The 18,607-nt window shown below is 30.3% G+C and overlaps 1 protein-coding gene across 1 annotated transcript in view; it reads left to right on the top strand.

The window, feature by feature from the left end:
• Window positions 1–13,388: 13,388 nt before the first annotated feature.
• LOC114929959 (uncharacterized) overlaps window positions 13,389–18,607 on the top strand; it is a 68,352-nt gene continuing 63,133 nt past the window's right edge. Inside the window, exon 1 of the mRNA XM_029301705.2 lies at window positions 13,389–13,644. Coding sequence (XP_029157538.1) covers window positions 13,602–13,644 — 43 coding nt within the window. The 5' untranslated portion in view covers window positions 13,389–13,601. The remainder of the gene's footprint in view (window positions 13,645–18,607) is intronic.

Genomic DNA, 18,607 nt, shown 5'->3' with positions numbered 1-18,607 from the left:
GTGGCGTGTTATCAAAAACCACAGTAATACTATAGTAGTGGCTGAATCGATTTAAAAGCTTTGTTCAAAACGTCGGCACATTCGTGTTTGAATTATTTTTATAGGATATGAAAGTCATAGAAAGTTAACTGCATTCGTGCGATCGCATTGCACATTGCACAATAGTACTAGCTTTGCAAACTATAGACGGATTAAAAAAATTTCAGCGAAAACACTCGCGCGCTTGTTTGAACGTGAAAACACGTGAGACAACGTCGCTTCGGGTTTTAACAGGGATATTTAGTTGGTATATCGATTTTTGCCGTCGGTTCTAACGACGTGCTCGAAAATATCGTGCTTTTTAAAACGCCCATAAATCTCTCGGCAGTGGTCGGTAGAAACGCGAAATCCATTTGCGACGGTACCCATGTACATAATACATCGCGTATTCATGACAATACAACGGTTGGCAGTTTCCGTTTCGACACCAAAATATTTCAATAATTGCATTATGCGGTTATATAGTGAAAAAATTTAAACATGATATTTGATTCCTTAAGCGATGTATTTTTATTTTAAACACTAAGACTGGGACGTTTTAATATTTAAAGCAACTAGAATAAAGTATACAAAGAGTTTCGGTATTTTAACCAATATAGACATTTTTTAAATATATTTAAATTTTTTATTTGATAACCAGATTTAATGCAATTTAGTGCCAAAAATGTGAGAATTGATATATGATTCATACATATATTCAGACATGCACATACATATATATATTGTACGAATTTATTTCTTATACAAAATAAAAATAATGGCACTTTTTATATAGATATTATTGAACTATTTAAATAATTTTGCGATTTTTTAAAGAAGAATAAATCAATTATTGTTATCTTTTGTGTGAATTGGAAATCCACACACACATGATTATTTAAATTTCAATTTAAATACTAGTGACGTTTAAATATTCAAATTCGAGATTCGGTTTAATATAATATCACTCTAGCAACAATTCTATTTTATTAATAACAATAAAATTATTCATTGAAATGTCATGCGTTACATGATTGCCATATTTATGATTAAAACAGATCGTGATTTATGGTTTATGGAATCAAATCATGATTTATGGAAATTATACCTATATATTTCCGCAATTTTATGGATATAATGAATTTTAATTGATAGGATTTTAAAATTTTATGTAATATTAATAATATTTTACAATTGTGTATTGAAATTGGCTTTTACATTAGAGCATTTTTATTTATAATTTTGTGATATATAACTCAGTGAGAAATGATAGCCAAATCGACGTCAATTCGACCGATCATTTTTTGCTGGGAAATATTATAAATTATAATTATAATATTATATATAGTTTATAATAATATTGACTTACTTGAATTAATTGAATATAATATAAATATAATATAATATAATATAAATATATTTAATATAATATAAATATAATATAAATATATTTATATAAATATAGTATATAAATAATATTAATAGTAAATATAATATATAGAATAAAAAATATAACTTTTTAGCTTATAATAAATTATTCAAAAAATTATAATTCTTTCAATCTTTATATTTTTTATCTTTGCGGAAATATATGTGTTTGAAAACTTTAATATTTTTTTCTAATTTAAATTGCACAATAGAGTTTATTTGCGGCGAATTCGAAACTTTGAGATCGAATGCTCGAGTTTTTAGAGTAGACAGATGTAAATGAGCAGAGCGAAACTCGTTAATAGAGTTTCATTATCCTACTTTTATCGAAATTCCGCGTAAACCCGTAAAACTATCGACAAGATAATAAATACAGAGCAAACTGACGATCTTAAGAATCGAACTCTGAATGGCTCCCTCGATTATCATGACGAATCCGAACTCGTTGAAGCGACTAAAGCGACGACTTTTCCGCTTCAGTGGCAAATTACAGCGAACAGCGAGCGCGCAAATGCCCGGTCGACCTTCGACCATCTTTCATCGCCGATTACGTCCTCTTCCACGCCTTGCATTTCTCGCTTCTCTTCCGGTCCATTCCGGAAAGTAATCCCGTCGAGGATTTATTGCCGCGTTTCTTTCGGCATAATTTTGCGACGAAGACTCGAGCCTTTCTCGGCTTGTAACGACATTGCGGATGTAATTCAATCGCGACGGTAATGCGGTTTGCCCGGTGTGATAATCTCATTTCGGAGTCTATTGTGAACAATATCGCATAATATACAGTATCCCTCAAGTGGTACATAATATTCGCCTTCCTCCTATTAATTAACACTGTAATACTATCATCGAAATTAATATTAGCTGCCATAATATCAAATTTACTTATTTTACCAACCATTATTTAAATGTAATCTAATCTTTTGAAGCTTAAAGATGAAGAAGAATTTTGACGTATAATATAATTACTAACATAGATTTTTTTCATATATATAATCTATATATAAATTTATATATAGATTATATGTATAAAAAATGTAACTTTATATTTATAATTCTATATACAATCTACATTTACAATTTAAAAGGTGCGCAATATCTTTGCGTTTAAATCGTGCATTATACCATTCGCTCTCGTGAGAATTTCAAACCGATTGTCGTCGCGCATTGTGCGGAAAAATAAAAGAGAACTACGGGGTGTCCGCGCGCCATTGTTGCGCTCGAAATATACTGTTATTCGGCTATCGTCCGTGAAACGAATGCGCATTACGTTTTTACAGGAGTCGGGTGTACGAGCGAGGGTTTATTTACGATATTGCACAGCGGACTGCAAAAGGACACGTTGATTAAACAGTCTGATTAAATACGCTCATTATATCCACCTCCATTACACGCCACGTTCGCGCGCTCGCGCGTATACGAAGACAATTTAATTAATGTCACGCGAAAACACGGTGTCGAGTTTGTTGTTCCTGTACGTTCGCTCGCTCGCTCGCGCTAAATTCAAACTTCGTAAATTTACTTTGCAAGAGGAAATCGTTATTTAAGGCAGGTACATAATAGACTGTTATCGTCTCACATGTGTTTTTTCTACGTTACATATGTACTTTATGTTATATTACCGCAGAATATATATTGTAGCAATTTTATCATTCGAATCTTTACTATTATGCAAACAAAATCAAAATTAAGCATAATGAGTGTATATAGAATGTATGCATATATATGTATACATTACAGTGTTAATTATAATTAAGATTGTTTGTGTGAGACATAGAACTTTAACAAATTTGAAATTAATTAAATTTTCTTGACTGTATTTTACTCGCGTAAGAAAAAACGCAGACAAGGACGAAAGCGAGTTTATTAATTGCATCATTCTCCTGGACATGAAACATATAATTTCGCATACGTGTGTCCTTCGTGTGAAGGAATCGATAGAGCGTGTACCTATCAATTAGTCTAACTACATTTTATGATTTCCATTCTAATGCTGTCAACGCGTATAAAAGTGATCGCCATCTTTTTTATTGAAAATGAAAAAAATCGTACTTGTCGTCTGTCAATGTTGGCCTAAAAAACCGATCGTGAAACAATAGATGGAATAGTATAGAGGGTGTGTCTCTCATCGAATATTGAACGCATTCTCCATCGCGGTCTCTGCTATGAGATAAATCGAGAACGATTGTGTTATATAACTGTAATGCATAATAAAACAACGAATAACTAATTCAACAACTTTGAAAGTGATTATGTGACAAAGTTTTTTTTCAGTTAATCATATAATGTCAATCATAATGTCAGTCATAATGTGATAAAAATTTCTCAATAGCTAAGTTATAAAATTTTAATTTCAATCTAAATATTTAAAAAAAGACGGCGTTGAAAATGTTGAAATTACTTTACGTAAGCGATTTTTTTTAAGTAATGTTTCCGAAGGCATTTGAAAAATTAATTTCTAAATTCTTTCTGCATAACTTGATTAAAAAACAGAAACGGAAGAGATTTTTGATACATTGTAAGCGTTGCATAAAGACCGCAACGCGAATAATTTTCGAGCCAAAGAGTTTATGTCGAATAGTAGACTGTCGCAGATGCTTTCAAGTGCACTCTGTAACTTCCGATCGATGACAGGAAATATTAGTATCGCACGCCGATATATCGAACTTTTGCGTAATAGCTCACCATACTTGGATATTAAAGTTTGCGTTGCCGCGCGAATGGAGGCAAAAGTTTCGCTATTGAACATATCGTGAGAACAAGATGACGAACGACTTCGATCTCTAAATCGCAAAGATTTACTTATGTTTCTTGATCCATGTTCGTGTAAACTAACAAAAGAACAAAAAAGTTAATGTTTGCTCTGAAATTGTGATATTTTTAATAATTAAAAATATTGAGAATATATTAATATATATAATCTAAATATAAAAATCGAACATGTTATATTTTGAATATTACTAAAAGAAAATATATTAGAGGAAAAATAAGAATTTTAACTAAGAGTTTTAACAAGGCTCTGTAATATAAATATAAATTTAAAGATATAAGACAGGCAGTAAGAGTCAACTCGCGGATGACAGTGCGTTATCCTAACGAAACTAAATTTTTCGTTAGGATTAAGTATCTGTGCACAAGGCACCAAATTTTACTTGGTCACGGCCAAGATTTAAAATATGAAATAATTTATTTGGAAGAGCAGTCGCCCGGCAAGCGAAAGGTCTCGGGTTCGATTCCCGATTCAGCGACTTTCGGATTTATATTTTTCTCTTGCATTTACTTATTTCCGTAGGGGGGTGAAAGGGTTATTGAAATTAAATCTCAAATATGAGATTATTTCATATTTTAAATCTTGGCCGTGACCAAGTAAAATTTGGTGCCTTGTGCACAGATACTTAATCCTAACGAAAAATTTAGTTTCGTTAGGATAACGCACTGTCATCCGCGAGTTGGCTCTTACTGCCTGTCTTATATCTTTAAAATTAAGAATTTTAAATTAATACAATAAAAATTATATTTTTTTGATACACTTAGAAATTTCTTATAAAAATGTTAGAAATAAAAAAATCAATTAGGATAATTTATTTCCGTGCATTAAAGACAAATGAATGTCTATTGTAAATTTTCCGATGAATAAATGAACTTCGAGACAAATTACTCGAACGACTTGGAAAGGAAGTGGACGTGGTCGTGGTCGTAAGGTCGTCCAGAATTCATGTTCTCTCGGTTAATGGTTAATTGCGATCTGTGCTTGGCTCACGTAGGAGGGAGGAAATTAACGCGAAGGCAGCGGCGTAACGAGCGAGTCGACGAGGCCGAACTAGAGTGAGTTAAAGCACTCTCGGATTCATAAAAGTCTACCCAACTTGTGTACTTTTTCTTTTTTTTTCTTCTGTCGCCGGGAACGTGTCGAGCATTTCGAAGCTTTTTTTTTTACGAAAGATCGTTTTGCTATGGCTCAAAGTTTTCTCGAAACTCCGATTGACGACTTTTGTCCATGTTTTCGCACCGTTTAACATATACGACATTATGAAATATACCAAATACATTTATTTATTATAAAATAGACATTAGTATTTTTATTGCAAATTTAGTAAATGTGATTATATACGTATTATATATTTTTTAATTCTAATTTTTTAATTATTTTAACATATTACCTTATTTATATTATGTTATTATTTTATTCATAAAGTTTTGTGTTACAAAATTGAAAGCAGAATTAATATATTGTAATATAATTTTTTATTATTCTGACGATGAATATATAATACACGTTTAATGTTGGGATAAATCTGATTTTAGTTAGCTAAATTAACACCGATAAAATATAGAGTTTTGTATTTAAAATATTCCTGCACTTTACGTATACAGAATTATTTTATATGTTTATCCTATTTATTCTGTTCGTTATCTGTGATTTTAATTCTATGCGATTTTGCAAAATCGGTAAATTAATTCGCTGAAACCGATCGCTAAATTAAATTGCAATTAGCTAATGCCCTAGGGCATAGAGCGTTATCGAACAATCGACAAGGATGGTGATGAGTATGCTTCACGAATGTCAAAAAATACACGTGCAATACTTGGTTAGCTTGAAAGCTTGGTTTTATAAATGTCTTATATTCGCTTTATATACAATAAGTAATTTGCTTGAAATTAATAATAAGAATGCATCGCTCAAATTTACAGGCAAATTTTTCTTGAAAAAAATTAATTGCTTATATAGTAGGTACGTGGAATTTTGAGGACAATTCTTAAATTTTGATTGATTACTTTTTATTATTTCAAAGATCATACTTCAAGAAAATGTGACAACATTTATCAATTATAAAAATGTGAAAATATGACAACATTTATTAATTATGTAATTCTTCATAATTAATATAAAACATATACCTTGTTTTTATTATTATAATTAATATAAAATATTTATCTTTACTAATGGGAGATAATAAAGATTATGTATATATGCGCAAAAGAGTGTAACAGGATGTTGTCGCGCGATGAAAATTGATCGCTATCATTATCTTCATTAAGCTGCTCCTATCGGAAAATTTAGTCGTATTTAGTTTCATTTATGTTAATGTGTTACTCGAATCTAATTTTGTTGTTTGAATTATTTAGTAGAAATGCACATTATAAACGAGGAAAAAGAGTACGTTATTTATAGAATATTTTGGTATCAAAAATATAAGAACAACAAATTTTTCTAATTAATTTACTAAAATTTTTTACGTATTATATATTTATTGATATATATTTTATTTACTATACTATATTATTAATTAGCAATTATATTTTTATATTCCAAAAGTGCTAAATAGTTTTGCTAGATACTGTGTTTTTCAATACTTTTGCTGTAGGTATACAAAGTGGAAATCGAAATGTATGTAATAACATTTAATGACTAATATTTCTTAAATAACGTAATTTTTCTAAATAATTTGTGCATTATTTTAGACAAAAAATAACAAATTTTATTATAGTCAATTTTTTAAATAAAACACTATATATTTTTTTATTAAGAAAGAGAAGAGCTTAAAACTGGATCTTTCGCTAAATATAATTTCTTGCTAATTTTGACGAGTAATAAAATCCGGATTAAAGCAACAAGTTAGCACATAAGTGGCACTATATTTTTCGATAAAGTGCAATCTTATTAATTAGACGATATATATGGTTGGGTAGTTAGCTTAATAGGAGTGTTATCGTTCTATTTCGCTTATGTGAGCAAATGCGACGAGAGACACGTGTTTCAGCCGGGCAATATTCAAATTTCCCTTGACGGGGGTTCTAATGAAATCCGCGAGGACCACGCGCACATGATTTCTCCTCTTGGCTCGGTGGAATAATCGCTGGCTTAACGCGCGTTCCGACTTGGGTTTTGCCGCCGGGCCTGGATGCTAGTTTCTGCCCACGCCGCTTGCGAATTTTAATCGAGAATCAAGCGTCAGCTCGTGAACGTGTACCAGAAGTTAGGAATGGAAGGGAGCAAAGCTTTAACTTCGTCCCGAAACTAGATTTCCTCGAGAAACTTGAACTCATTTTCTATAAGCGATTCGATGCGTCGAAAAGGCGCTGCGGGAGTTGCTTATTTTAAAAGCATCGACAGAGACGTTTTAACGATTATAGGAAGAAGTTTCCCTCTTATACAGATATTTGCAGAGAGTGCACTTTCCTTTCGTTGTCGAATTTCATGTAATATCGCGTTTTCAAAGTACAAACTGTATATATAAATAAAAATACTTGGATTTTAATTTACAGCACCTCCTTTGAAAAATATTATGACATCATTATGATATTTAATGAAAAAATTATATATATATATATATATATATATAAGTTAAAATGTTAATGTACACATTTAAATGCATGAAAAACATTAGACTTGACTTTCATCCTTTCTAATCGCAAATTGTGTGTGGGTGACATAAATATTTTATGTACCTAAAGAACTCATATCGAATCAAAATATTAAATAAATTTATGTTATCATTATTTATATAGTCACCTAAATTATAATCAATTAAAATATCAAAAATAAATTATAGATAACATATGTAATTCATTGTTTTTGTTTTATTCATATTTTGTATATCTATTCTTTTAAAAAAATGGATTGGGAACAGAAAAATTAGGTGAAAGATATGTTTCTCTGATTAATACAAAATTTCTTCGACATTATCCAATTAATCTAAAAATGATATGAAACTTTAATCAGAAGCGCATTACATGAAAAGTCTCGCTTGGTAAGCTCGATAAGTTTAAACTCAAGCGCCTGTTTTCAACTAGATCGGCTTCAAGAAATGTGACATCTGCTTTCCGTGTCCTCTCTTACTAAGTTAATTATACTTCTAAATTGCACTTTATGCTTATTTAGAAGTGCTTTGCCAAGTTTCGTACATCAAATTTACAATGGCGCATGTGCACACGCTACTGTAATCAGCAGTATGCAAACTTGTTTGCATAAGACAAATATACAAATTCGTGTACTTAAATATATTAAATATAATCTCATGATCCAAATTTTTACTGACCCGATTTATTAAAAACGTGTTCAAACATAATAATGTGCTTATAAAAAAAATTTAAATCATAATTTTACTTTTAACATCATACAACTTCCTTTTTATGAATCTCTAAAAAAGAGAAAATCAAGGAGGATTCTAGAATTTTATATTTAATTTATTTTTATACTTTTGCGATCTATATTTACCACAATATATACTTAACAACATTTTTGTTATGTATTTCTTAAAAAAGAAAATATTTGAAACTGACATAATTATTTTGTGCGAACTTATATAAATAATTAATATAAGAATTATAACTTTCTTTTTTTTTTTGCTTATATAAGAATTGTAACTTTATTTTTAATAATTCTTGACATAATTTAAACAAATAGTTCTGATCAAAGAAATTATTATACACGCATTTACTTATGATTATTTTATATTATGGGATAATAGGTCTTTGCTTTTAAAAGAGAAGTAGAAATCTTTTTAAAATTTATATAAATCTTTGGAAATTTGGTGATAAATGATAAGGGAAATTTTATAATACAAAATAAAATTCGGCATTTCAGTTGAATTATAATTTTTTTTAATAATTAAAAACTATTAAAAATAAAATCAGAATTTTTTTTTTATTTATGAGTTTCTTTGAAATGCTACGCCAACTTCATAAGCATAAAAAAAAGATATTATTCTTAATGAGACTTAAATTGCACGAACTTTTAAAACTGAATCGGTATCTGTCTCTATTAGGCACTTACGATTTTGAGATTTTAAGCTAGGGAAGAGTTGCGCTTTTATAGGAGAACCATGCTCGGACTGCTTGGTCAGGGATGCTTCTTTTCTGTTCCGTAGCGCTGTAACCTTGCGGGCTTGAACTTTCCGACAACTAACAAAGTCTCGCAACGGCAAGCTAATTGAGTTTTCCTGCCAATTATCCACGGTTCCGCCCAACAATTACTTTTATATCTGTCTTTCTCACTTTTCGTCTTTTTCTTTCTCTCTCTCTCTCTCTCTCTCTCTCTTTTCCTCTCGTTATACTCGTCGTTTCTTCTGTCGAGTTCGTGCTTTTCGAGCGCCTGAAAGTCCGTCGTAAAGTAAACGGATCCACGAATATCCGAGGGATAGCGACCTAAGCTGACTTGACCGCGGCTAACCACCTCACTAAAGATAGATAAGAGGGATCGAGATTGAAGTCGCGACTGCCGATCGAGCTGTCCAATTTCTGCTTTTTTCTCTTTACTTTTCTATTTACGATCGTAAGACGATTGCGTGGTTCTTGTTGAATTTTCTAGTGGAGCAGTAAAACGATGGTCGAAGACAATTCTCAAGTTTTGAACACTCAATAGGTCGTATCGATGATAAGACATTTCGAATAGCCGATATCTATCTTTACAGAAATAAAATATTTTTATCCCAAAATAACAATTTATACACTGAAAAAAATTTATTTAATTCAAATAAGTATATTTATTTCAATACTGCCTAATGAATTATTTATTTGGAGCTAATAATATTGATTTGATATGAAAAATATTTATTTGATATAAGAAAATTTTTTTCAAAACAAATAAAATATTTATTTATTTCAAATAAATAATTTATTTGCGAGTATTCAAATAAATATTTATTAATTTAGTCATTTTTTTACTGTACTAATAATATATAAAAAGGTAAAGTTTGTTTGTTTTATTATTTGAGCGATTTTACGATTTGAAAAAATCTTTTACTGGTATAAGTATGATAGCTTAGGCTTAGATATCTTCCTAATTAACATAAACTATAAAGTTTGGTAATAATTTTTTGAAATAGTAATTAATTTAAACACTGCTATAATTTAAATTTTATTTGTATGTTACAGATAATACACAAAATTCGGGAGTGCCGTTAAAAGTATCGCGCGTACGAGTGCGAGAGTGTCGTTTAAAGTATCGCGCGTATTAGTCAATTGACTTTGACGACTCTGACAACCTGAGAAGAGGAGGCTTGGAAAGGCATCGGGCACAGGCGAAGTAAACCGAAGGTGAATATTGTTATTTACTTATATATTAATTATTATAAATCACATTTAATTCAGAATAATTTAGAAAAAGAAACTCGGAGATATTATATAAATTTTTAAAAGATATTATATAAAATATTAATATAAATTCTATCAAAAATTTTTATAAAAAATTTGTTTTTTTTTAATTGATAAAATTACTTTATATTTATATAGTTTATTATTGTTATGCGCCAAATATAAAGTTCGACGCATCTAATAATAATTTTTTGAAATAGTAATTAATTTGAATGTTGCTCAATAATTTAGATTTTGTATTTGTATATGTTACAGACAACATAGCTTGAACATCAACTACTCCGCTGTTGTGCATCGGTGTCAGTGAGTAAGCTTTTACTTAATTTTAAGGTAACGAATTTATAAATTGTAGTTGTAGATAGTAGATTGTAGATTGTAGATTGATTCGTTGCCTTAAAATGGATAGACTAGAATGAATTAGATCAACTTTACTTAGATTGTACTTTTGATAGATGTCTTTAATATACATAATTAAAGCATATTACACATACAAGTGTTAATTAAAGTATAAATAAAAGAAAGTTATAAAGAATTTTAATTTAGATTTTATTTATTTATTGTATTTAAAGAAGACGCTTATGATCTTATTAATTGTACATAACAACTGCATTATATAAAAAATTATTTATTCTCTTAACAAACAATGATTATTCTAATTTTTTATAGTCTATTCATCTCTATATAGTGTGACATATAAAAATATTTTACTTTGATTGATGTAAATCCAAGTTATCGATCAATTAAATGACGTGTACAATATAAATGTTTTTGACAAATTTTATTTTATTACGGATAAATAATTTTTACGACCAATACTGGCTAATAAATATTTAATTAATCACCACAACGTTTTGACCATGGGTTTTGGTCCTTATCAAGTGTACTACAATAAATAATTACAATAACTTTATAGTAATGCGTAAAAATATATGTGAACAAAATGTTAAACTTTACCTTAAAATTAAAAACCGTGAACATATTATGCGAACGAAATTTCTTGTCATACTGTGATAATATAATAACCGAGGACTACAAAACCTTTAGTATATTGTCATAAATATTATTCAAATTATCGGTGTCTTTTTGTAGATTTATTGTTTTATTAAATTTTTTAATGAAAAACATTTCATCCATTTCTCTCTTTTTTGTATGTTTTTCGTTATGTAATATCGTCGGTGTTGCCCAGTCAAAATCGTAATTAAACTCTAATTTATATTTACTGATACCGAATGATTAGACGTGTGCAATTTAATATTATTAAAATGTTCTTTTACTCGAGTACTTAGGAATCTTTTTGTTTGACCGATATAAAACGCAGTACAATTTTTACAATCTATTTTATACACTACATTAGTTCTCATATTATTCGTCGCGCTATCCTTGCCACGTGTACACAATGCATCTAATTTTTTCGATATAGTGTAGACTACATTAAAACCCATTGTATTAAGCTTATGTATTCACTGACATCGGAAGATGTCAGTGAATGCATAAGTCGATCGCTTATTATAGTATTATCACAGTATAACAAGAAGTTTCGTTTACATAATATGTTCACGGTTTTTAATTTTAACGTAAAGTTTAACATTTTGTTCACATATATTTTTACGCATTATTATGAATTTATTGTAATTATTTTATTGTAGTATACTTGATAAGGATCAAAACCCATGGTCAAAACGTTATGGTGATTAATTAAATATTTATTAGTCAGTACTTATTGATCGTAAAAATTATTTATTCTTATTATTATTGTTATTATTATTATTATTATTATTATTATTATTATTGTTGTTGTTGTTGTTGTTGTTGTTGTTAATATTATTATTATTATTAGAAAAATATCAATAAAACTATTTCGATCGATGACTCGGCGTTATGTTAGTTAAAGCAAAATTAAATTCAACGATTATGATAAACGATTGGGATTTCCTACGATCGCATCTTAATGTAAAATTACGCTCATGCACTAGCGATAATAATTAATCAGGAAGGATTTTTTTCTCCTTTATTGAGATCTCTGATAGATAGAGGTCAAAGTTATATTTCTGATTAAATGTAGCCATGCAGAATGATTGTGGCAAATAAAGGTAGGCTTAAATAATAATTGATTTAATCGTGTAAATATAACTCTATTGTAAAATACAGGTAAATAACATAAACATACACATACTATATTTATACGTATATACCTATATATATAATTTAAATGACGTTAATTTGCCAATAATAATGCATATATATTATATGTAAATATAGAATCTTATAATATATTTTATAATTTATTTTATAATTAAGAGATTTTTTGTAATGTCAAGGCGAATTAATGTTGGCGTCAATACTTGTTTCTTTGGAACATATTTGAAATACATTGCAGTATATATTTCGCCCATCGAATTTCTGACACTTTCCTAGTAGGTCTGTTCTTATCAACTAAACTGGCTACACTAGTTCAGTTATTATCTTTTTTCCGAGGAAAAAAGATGACCTCTGAATTAGTGTAGCCAGTTCAGCTGAAAAAAACAGACCTAATGAGTTGACAGCATATTGTATACAATATAAATATATTAATATTTCTTACATCGAAAAATCCCAGATAAATTTGGGGGTAAATCTGATTATTTTCACAATTCCAAAAATCTTGAATTTCTGTAGTCTTAGGCAAAGCTTATTTTCAATAAAAAATTACGAAACTAATAATTATCAACGTTAAAAAATATCTGATTATGTCATCCCTGATGCAAAGCACGCTTAGCAAATACCGATCGCGGTGTGATAAGAGAGGGGAGAAGCAAAAATGTGACGTAACGCGTATAAATCTGTCGCGAGGGAGAAGTAGAAGTAGTAAACTTCGTGAGGGCATACAGTACACACACGCTTCGTGCGTGCGCCAAGCAACACACGAGTATTTAAAGGTCGTCTTTCATTCATTTCTCGCCACTGCGGTCTCATCAGTCGGTGAACGTGGTTCGTGAATTGCAATCTATCGTATATCAGGATTATTTCAACGACGAACGTAATCGCTGGAATTTGTGAAACAACGTCCAATATCGCGAGAAAACATGCCATTTTTTAAGAAGCTCCGTAGATTCTCTCGCCATAAAAGTAAGTTTCTCCTTAGAACTCGTTACGTTTTTCATATAATTTCTATAATTTCATTATATAATCTGTATAATTCATATAATTCTCGAATTCTATATTCGAGATAATCATCTGTTTACTTGATTGTGATTGTTTTCGTCCAACCAATACAAAAGCAAAGTTTGTTTTTATTTCTCGTTCCACACTGATTAGATTTATATAAATTTGCACACACATACAATATTATATATTTTCTCTTTGATATTACGCAGATATATTAATTTAAAAATTAGTTATCTCAATATCTTACGCATGATGATAATTCTGTTTATTTGATAAGATCTAAATGTTGATTTAATTGTTGTGATCTGTCTTAAAAAAGTTTTTCAATTTAGAATTCTAAAGTTGATAATTTCAACTTTTTTTTTTGATGTTTTTTATATAATCATATTTATTTTCTTCCAATTAATGAAAAATTATGATCAGAAGTTAATTCTTATTTGTCATTTATTACATATTTTAATCATGCTGGGATATATGTTTAAATAGTTTTGAACCGATCGGGACGTGTCGTTCCTTCTGGGATTTTTTGAAGTAAGAGATATATTAATATATTTTCAGTATACAATATACACTGTCAACTCATTAGGTCTGTTCATTTCAGCTGAACTGGCTGCACTAGTTCAGAGGTTGTTTTTTTTTGCTCGACATTAAAAGGTAAAAGATAATCTTTGAACTAGTGTAGCAATTCAGTTGATAAGAACAGATCTATTGGGAGAGTGTCAGAAATTCGAATCACGAAATATATACTGCAATATATTTCAAATATGTTTCAAAGAAACCAGTATTGACGCTAACATTAATTCACCTTGTCATTACAAAATATTCTCTTTTATCTTTCATTATTTTAATCTCTCATAAAAATTCCTATAATTTTCTATTTCGGAGTTTTAAATTCGTTATCTCGATGTCTCGTAGGAGAGATCGCGTTTATCTTTATTCGACTAATAAAAAATTATAGTCCGAAGTTTATGTGCGCGCGTTACGTTTCGCTCTCTTATTCGTCGCACATCGCACACATTCTCGATACAGCGCTATTTCCTCGGCTCTCATCTCTCGCCTCTCGCTAAGTAGCACATCTCTTCGACTAAAGTCGTTCGTAATCGAATTTTGTCCCGGCCAGGAGAGATTCTCAGAGTGCAACGGAGCGACAGCGACCTTTAAGGACGCGCGCTTCGATTCGACGCCTCTGTCTTAACATAGTTTTGAACCGATCGGGACGTGTCGTTCCTTCGGGAGATAGCGAATCAGCATTCGCGGTGTAATTTGCGCAACAATGCGCTCAGCTGCCGTCAAATGAAACAGTCCCAAGTGATGCGATTTTCTCTGCGCGCGGATCAGCGTAATGATGTTACTTCGAATGCACATTAATTCGAAATAGTTGAGCAAAATGTAAACAAATAATTAATTATGATTATTTTAATGAATACACTTGCCTGGTTCAACAGTTTGATTAACGGTATTATGTTAATCAATAATCGTGATGTACAGTATGATTCATTAGAGCTGACAGTTAATCATTGATCATGTGTAAATTTTGAATATTACTCAATTAATTAACACATGATGACTTAAGATAATGATTGCAATCAATTAGTACGTTATAATATATTACTTTATTGAGGGAGCATCAATATTTTTTAATGATATACTTTAATTGTTCAGAAATTATTTTCAAATCGAGTATTTTTAAACACTTCTTTAATATATTGGAATGTTTCATTATTTATTTAATTAAAAAATGTAAAATTTGATAAATAAATTTTCTTTCGGGTCTAACATTTGAAAGAGCGAAAGTTTTAAAACCTTCAATCTAGTCTTGGCGCCATTAAATGTTACCGGGAAGGTAGTTGCCGCATTATTGCTTCGACATGTTACGACTGTAATTTTAAGCGCAAAAATATCGTGCAATTTTCTTGTCTCGATTTTTTTTATTGCACCGCTCTACTTTGCCCTGGAACAAGTGACGCCGGTATTGAATGCGATAAAATATTGAAGTCGCGCGTTGCAAAGATACAACGCGCGTTGTCGCGCATCGCATTTTATGGTTACTGGCAAACACCAGTTTACAATTGTCAAGCGATACTCGTACATTTATCCTTGGCGCATCGTGTTGTCGCATTCGGAATAAATATCGGTCAATATTTATCGCGGAATGTTTGAATTCATCATAATACACGTTTCTACGATGTGATGTTTGGAAAATAATAAATACGAAAACGCAAACATGAATTGCGTAGCCATTACGACGGTGAAATTGAAATATATTCTCGGAAAATATTGATCTTTTTAAAGGAAAAGACTGCTAAAATATAACTTCATATCTTTATAATTAAAAAAAAAATATTAATTTAAGATAACATCTTTAACATTGCTATAGTACAATAGATTAAAAATTTTAATTCATGATTCTTGAGTAATAAGCGAATTCAATAAGAAAACGAATGAAAGAATAACTTAATTAAGTATAATACAAATGCATTTCTTCTTTTTGAGACAAGGACTTATTAATAATAAGTTATATTGCCGCGGAAAAGTTCAATAATTCATGCTGTAAAAAGTTAATCGAGACATATATTTGGGATCAACGAAATTCACTGAAAACAACCTTCTCTAAATGGGGTTTTTTCATTTATGTCTAATATACGCCGCAGCATCTTAATTATACGTCTTTATCGTGCGCAATTTCCTTTCACTAACAACCGCGTTAGATGTTTAGGTGGATTTCTAGGTATTTTTTTTCATTTTTTTCTTACTTTATTCTTCACAAACTGATTATATATTCGGCGTTTTCGTTGCATAGTTTCCTATGCAATTTTTCAGCACCATGTAATTTTTATTTCTCCGATAGCTTTACATAATAAAGCCATGCAGTTTTCACTTTACGTCAACAGTAGTTCATTCATCGTAATCTCGCTCGTGCTCGATTTGACGGATGTCGTTTACGGATTCACGAGCGTTGTATTAATTCAGCATCGATATTTTCTTAATTCTGTTTAAATAATAACATTGATCGTTGATTATTTTAAATTTTGACATGATTATATGTACACTCTTGAAACTTTTGAGAAAGTTTGGAGATGTGCTAAAACATCCCCATTTCTAGAAAGTTGAGAAAATAGTTTCTTAATGTGAAATAGTTTATGTAAAATATTGAAGATTCAATCTCTTTTTATTATAATATTATCAATAAACTGGCACACGTGATCATGTAATTTTTTTATATAGAGAGCGAGCGAGTTTTTAAAAATTAAAAAGAAAACAAAAGAAAATAGGAAGATTTTTTTCTCGAAATTACCAATTCAAATGTGTCACAATGCATCGCAGGGAAAAATCCGCTTCACTGCGGTCGCTCGTATACTTCGGGTTATTTTCTTGCTGTCCCTTTTTGAAATTCTTCCGAATTCTTCCAAAGCACAAGCTTCGCTCTCACTATGGGATGCCTTCATTTTTCTGGTGACACAATGTCAACGATGCGTCGTAGCGCATACTCGGTGTACCGACCGACAAATTTACAGCTCGCGCATATGCACACTCGTAGGTTTACATCATCTGGCGTCGACGTTTATTCAAATACACGAGGGAGAGCGCGCACGTCCATCATTTTCTCTGGCTAAATTTCCGTCCTTTTTGGCCAACCACGCCATATAGTGTATATGTAGTATCCAGTGTGTTGTGTATCTGTCTGTGATACGACGAAAATTTATTTCTCGTTCTTGAAAAGAGATGTAACCTTTACGATAAGAGTAAAGAAATAATAATAAGAAATGGATTATTTAATATATGCGTGCTTTAGAAGAATGTTTCAATATATGTACATTTCACTTACACATATAATATGCGTACATATGCATATATTAATGAGAGATAAACTAAAATCAATAAAAGATAACGCATGAACTGCATCCATGCTTAATTAAATTTTACTGGTAAATATAAAGGCAGGATGGTAAAATATCAATTAATGAAAATTCTATTGATTATGCTTGAAAGTAGAATTAATTAAATTCAATATGATCACGGAGGAACAATTTATATCAATCCGTGAATTAAAAGCAAACGGAAATGAAGAAATATGTGAATCATTTACTGTAAAAGTGGTTTCTGTAAATCGAATTTTGATGTACTACATTTAAATGAGAAGTGAATATAAGAATTTGATTACGAATAAATTAATGTAGAATATTCATTTTTTAAAATAAATGTTTAAAAATTTAAAAATTCACAATTTATCAAAAAAAGGAAGAGAGAAAGAGATTTTTATTTTAGAAATTATTTTTATCTGCAAAATTTTAAGCTACTGAAAAAGATTGAATTTTGAATAATCAAAAAATCAAATTTATTTTTAAAAAATATTTTTATCGATGTCATTCATTGATAGTTTATGGTTTATATTCCTTTGGAAATCTTTCGTAAGCTTGAAGTTTTAAACTTTTCCGTCCTGTGTGGAGATAGCATCGTGTGGCATAGCGGATGGAAACGGCGATGAAATCCGAAGTCACGTCCGTGGAAAAGTTCAGCGCAGACAGCTTAGGGGTTGTAAATGTTTAGGGGTACAGCAACCAGTCGTGGCTGGAAAATTTCAAATCCTCCGATGGTACATTTTGCTCGATTTCTTCGGGCAGCAGCAGAGAGCTTTCTTCGGTTTCTCGCCGCGAAGAAGGATTTACCAACGAAATTGAGGTTTCATGCACATCTCGGTATCGTTAACCTTAATCCTTTTATCCTTGCACTGTCGAGGTGTACGGAAGTACATTACAATTCATTGTGTACTCTGCTGTTCGAAAGCATTTTTATTCGGTTATATTTTTCGATTTGATGAATATTTCCCTTTTCGTAGACAGTTTTTCTTCTTCTAGCAATTTTGTTAATCTTTATTTTTAAAGGAAAATCAAACTTCGTCAACTGTATTTAATTTTTCTTTAAA

The sequence above is a fragment of the Nylanderia fulva genome, unplaced genomic scaffold (genome assembly GCF_048542155.1).
Source record: "Nylanderia fulva isolate GAGA-0341 unplaced genomic scaffold, ASM4854215v1 Scaffold38, whole genome shotgun sequence".
Classification (NCBI taxonomy): Eukaryota; Metazoa; Arthropoda; class Insecta; order Hymenoptera; family Formicidae; genus Nylanderia; species Nylanderia fulva.
Note: the sequence above shows the minus strand (reverse complement) of the source record. Positions and strands in the feature narration are given on the sequence as shown.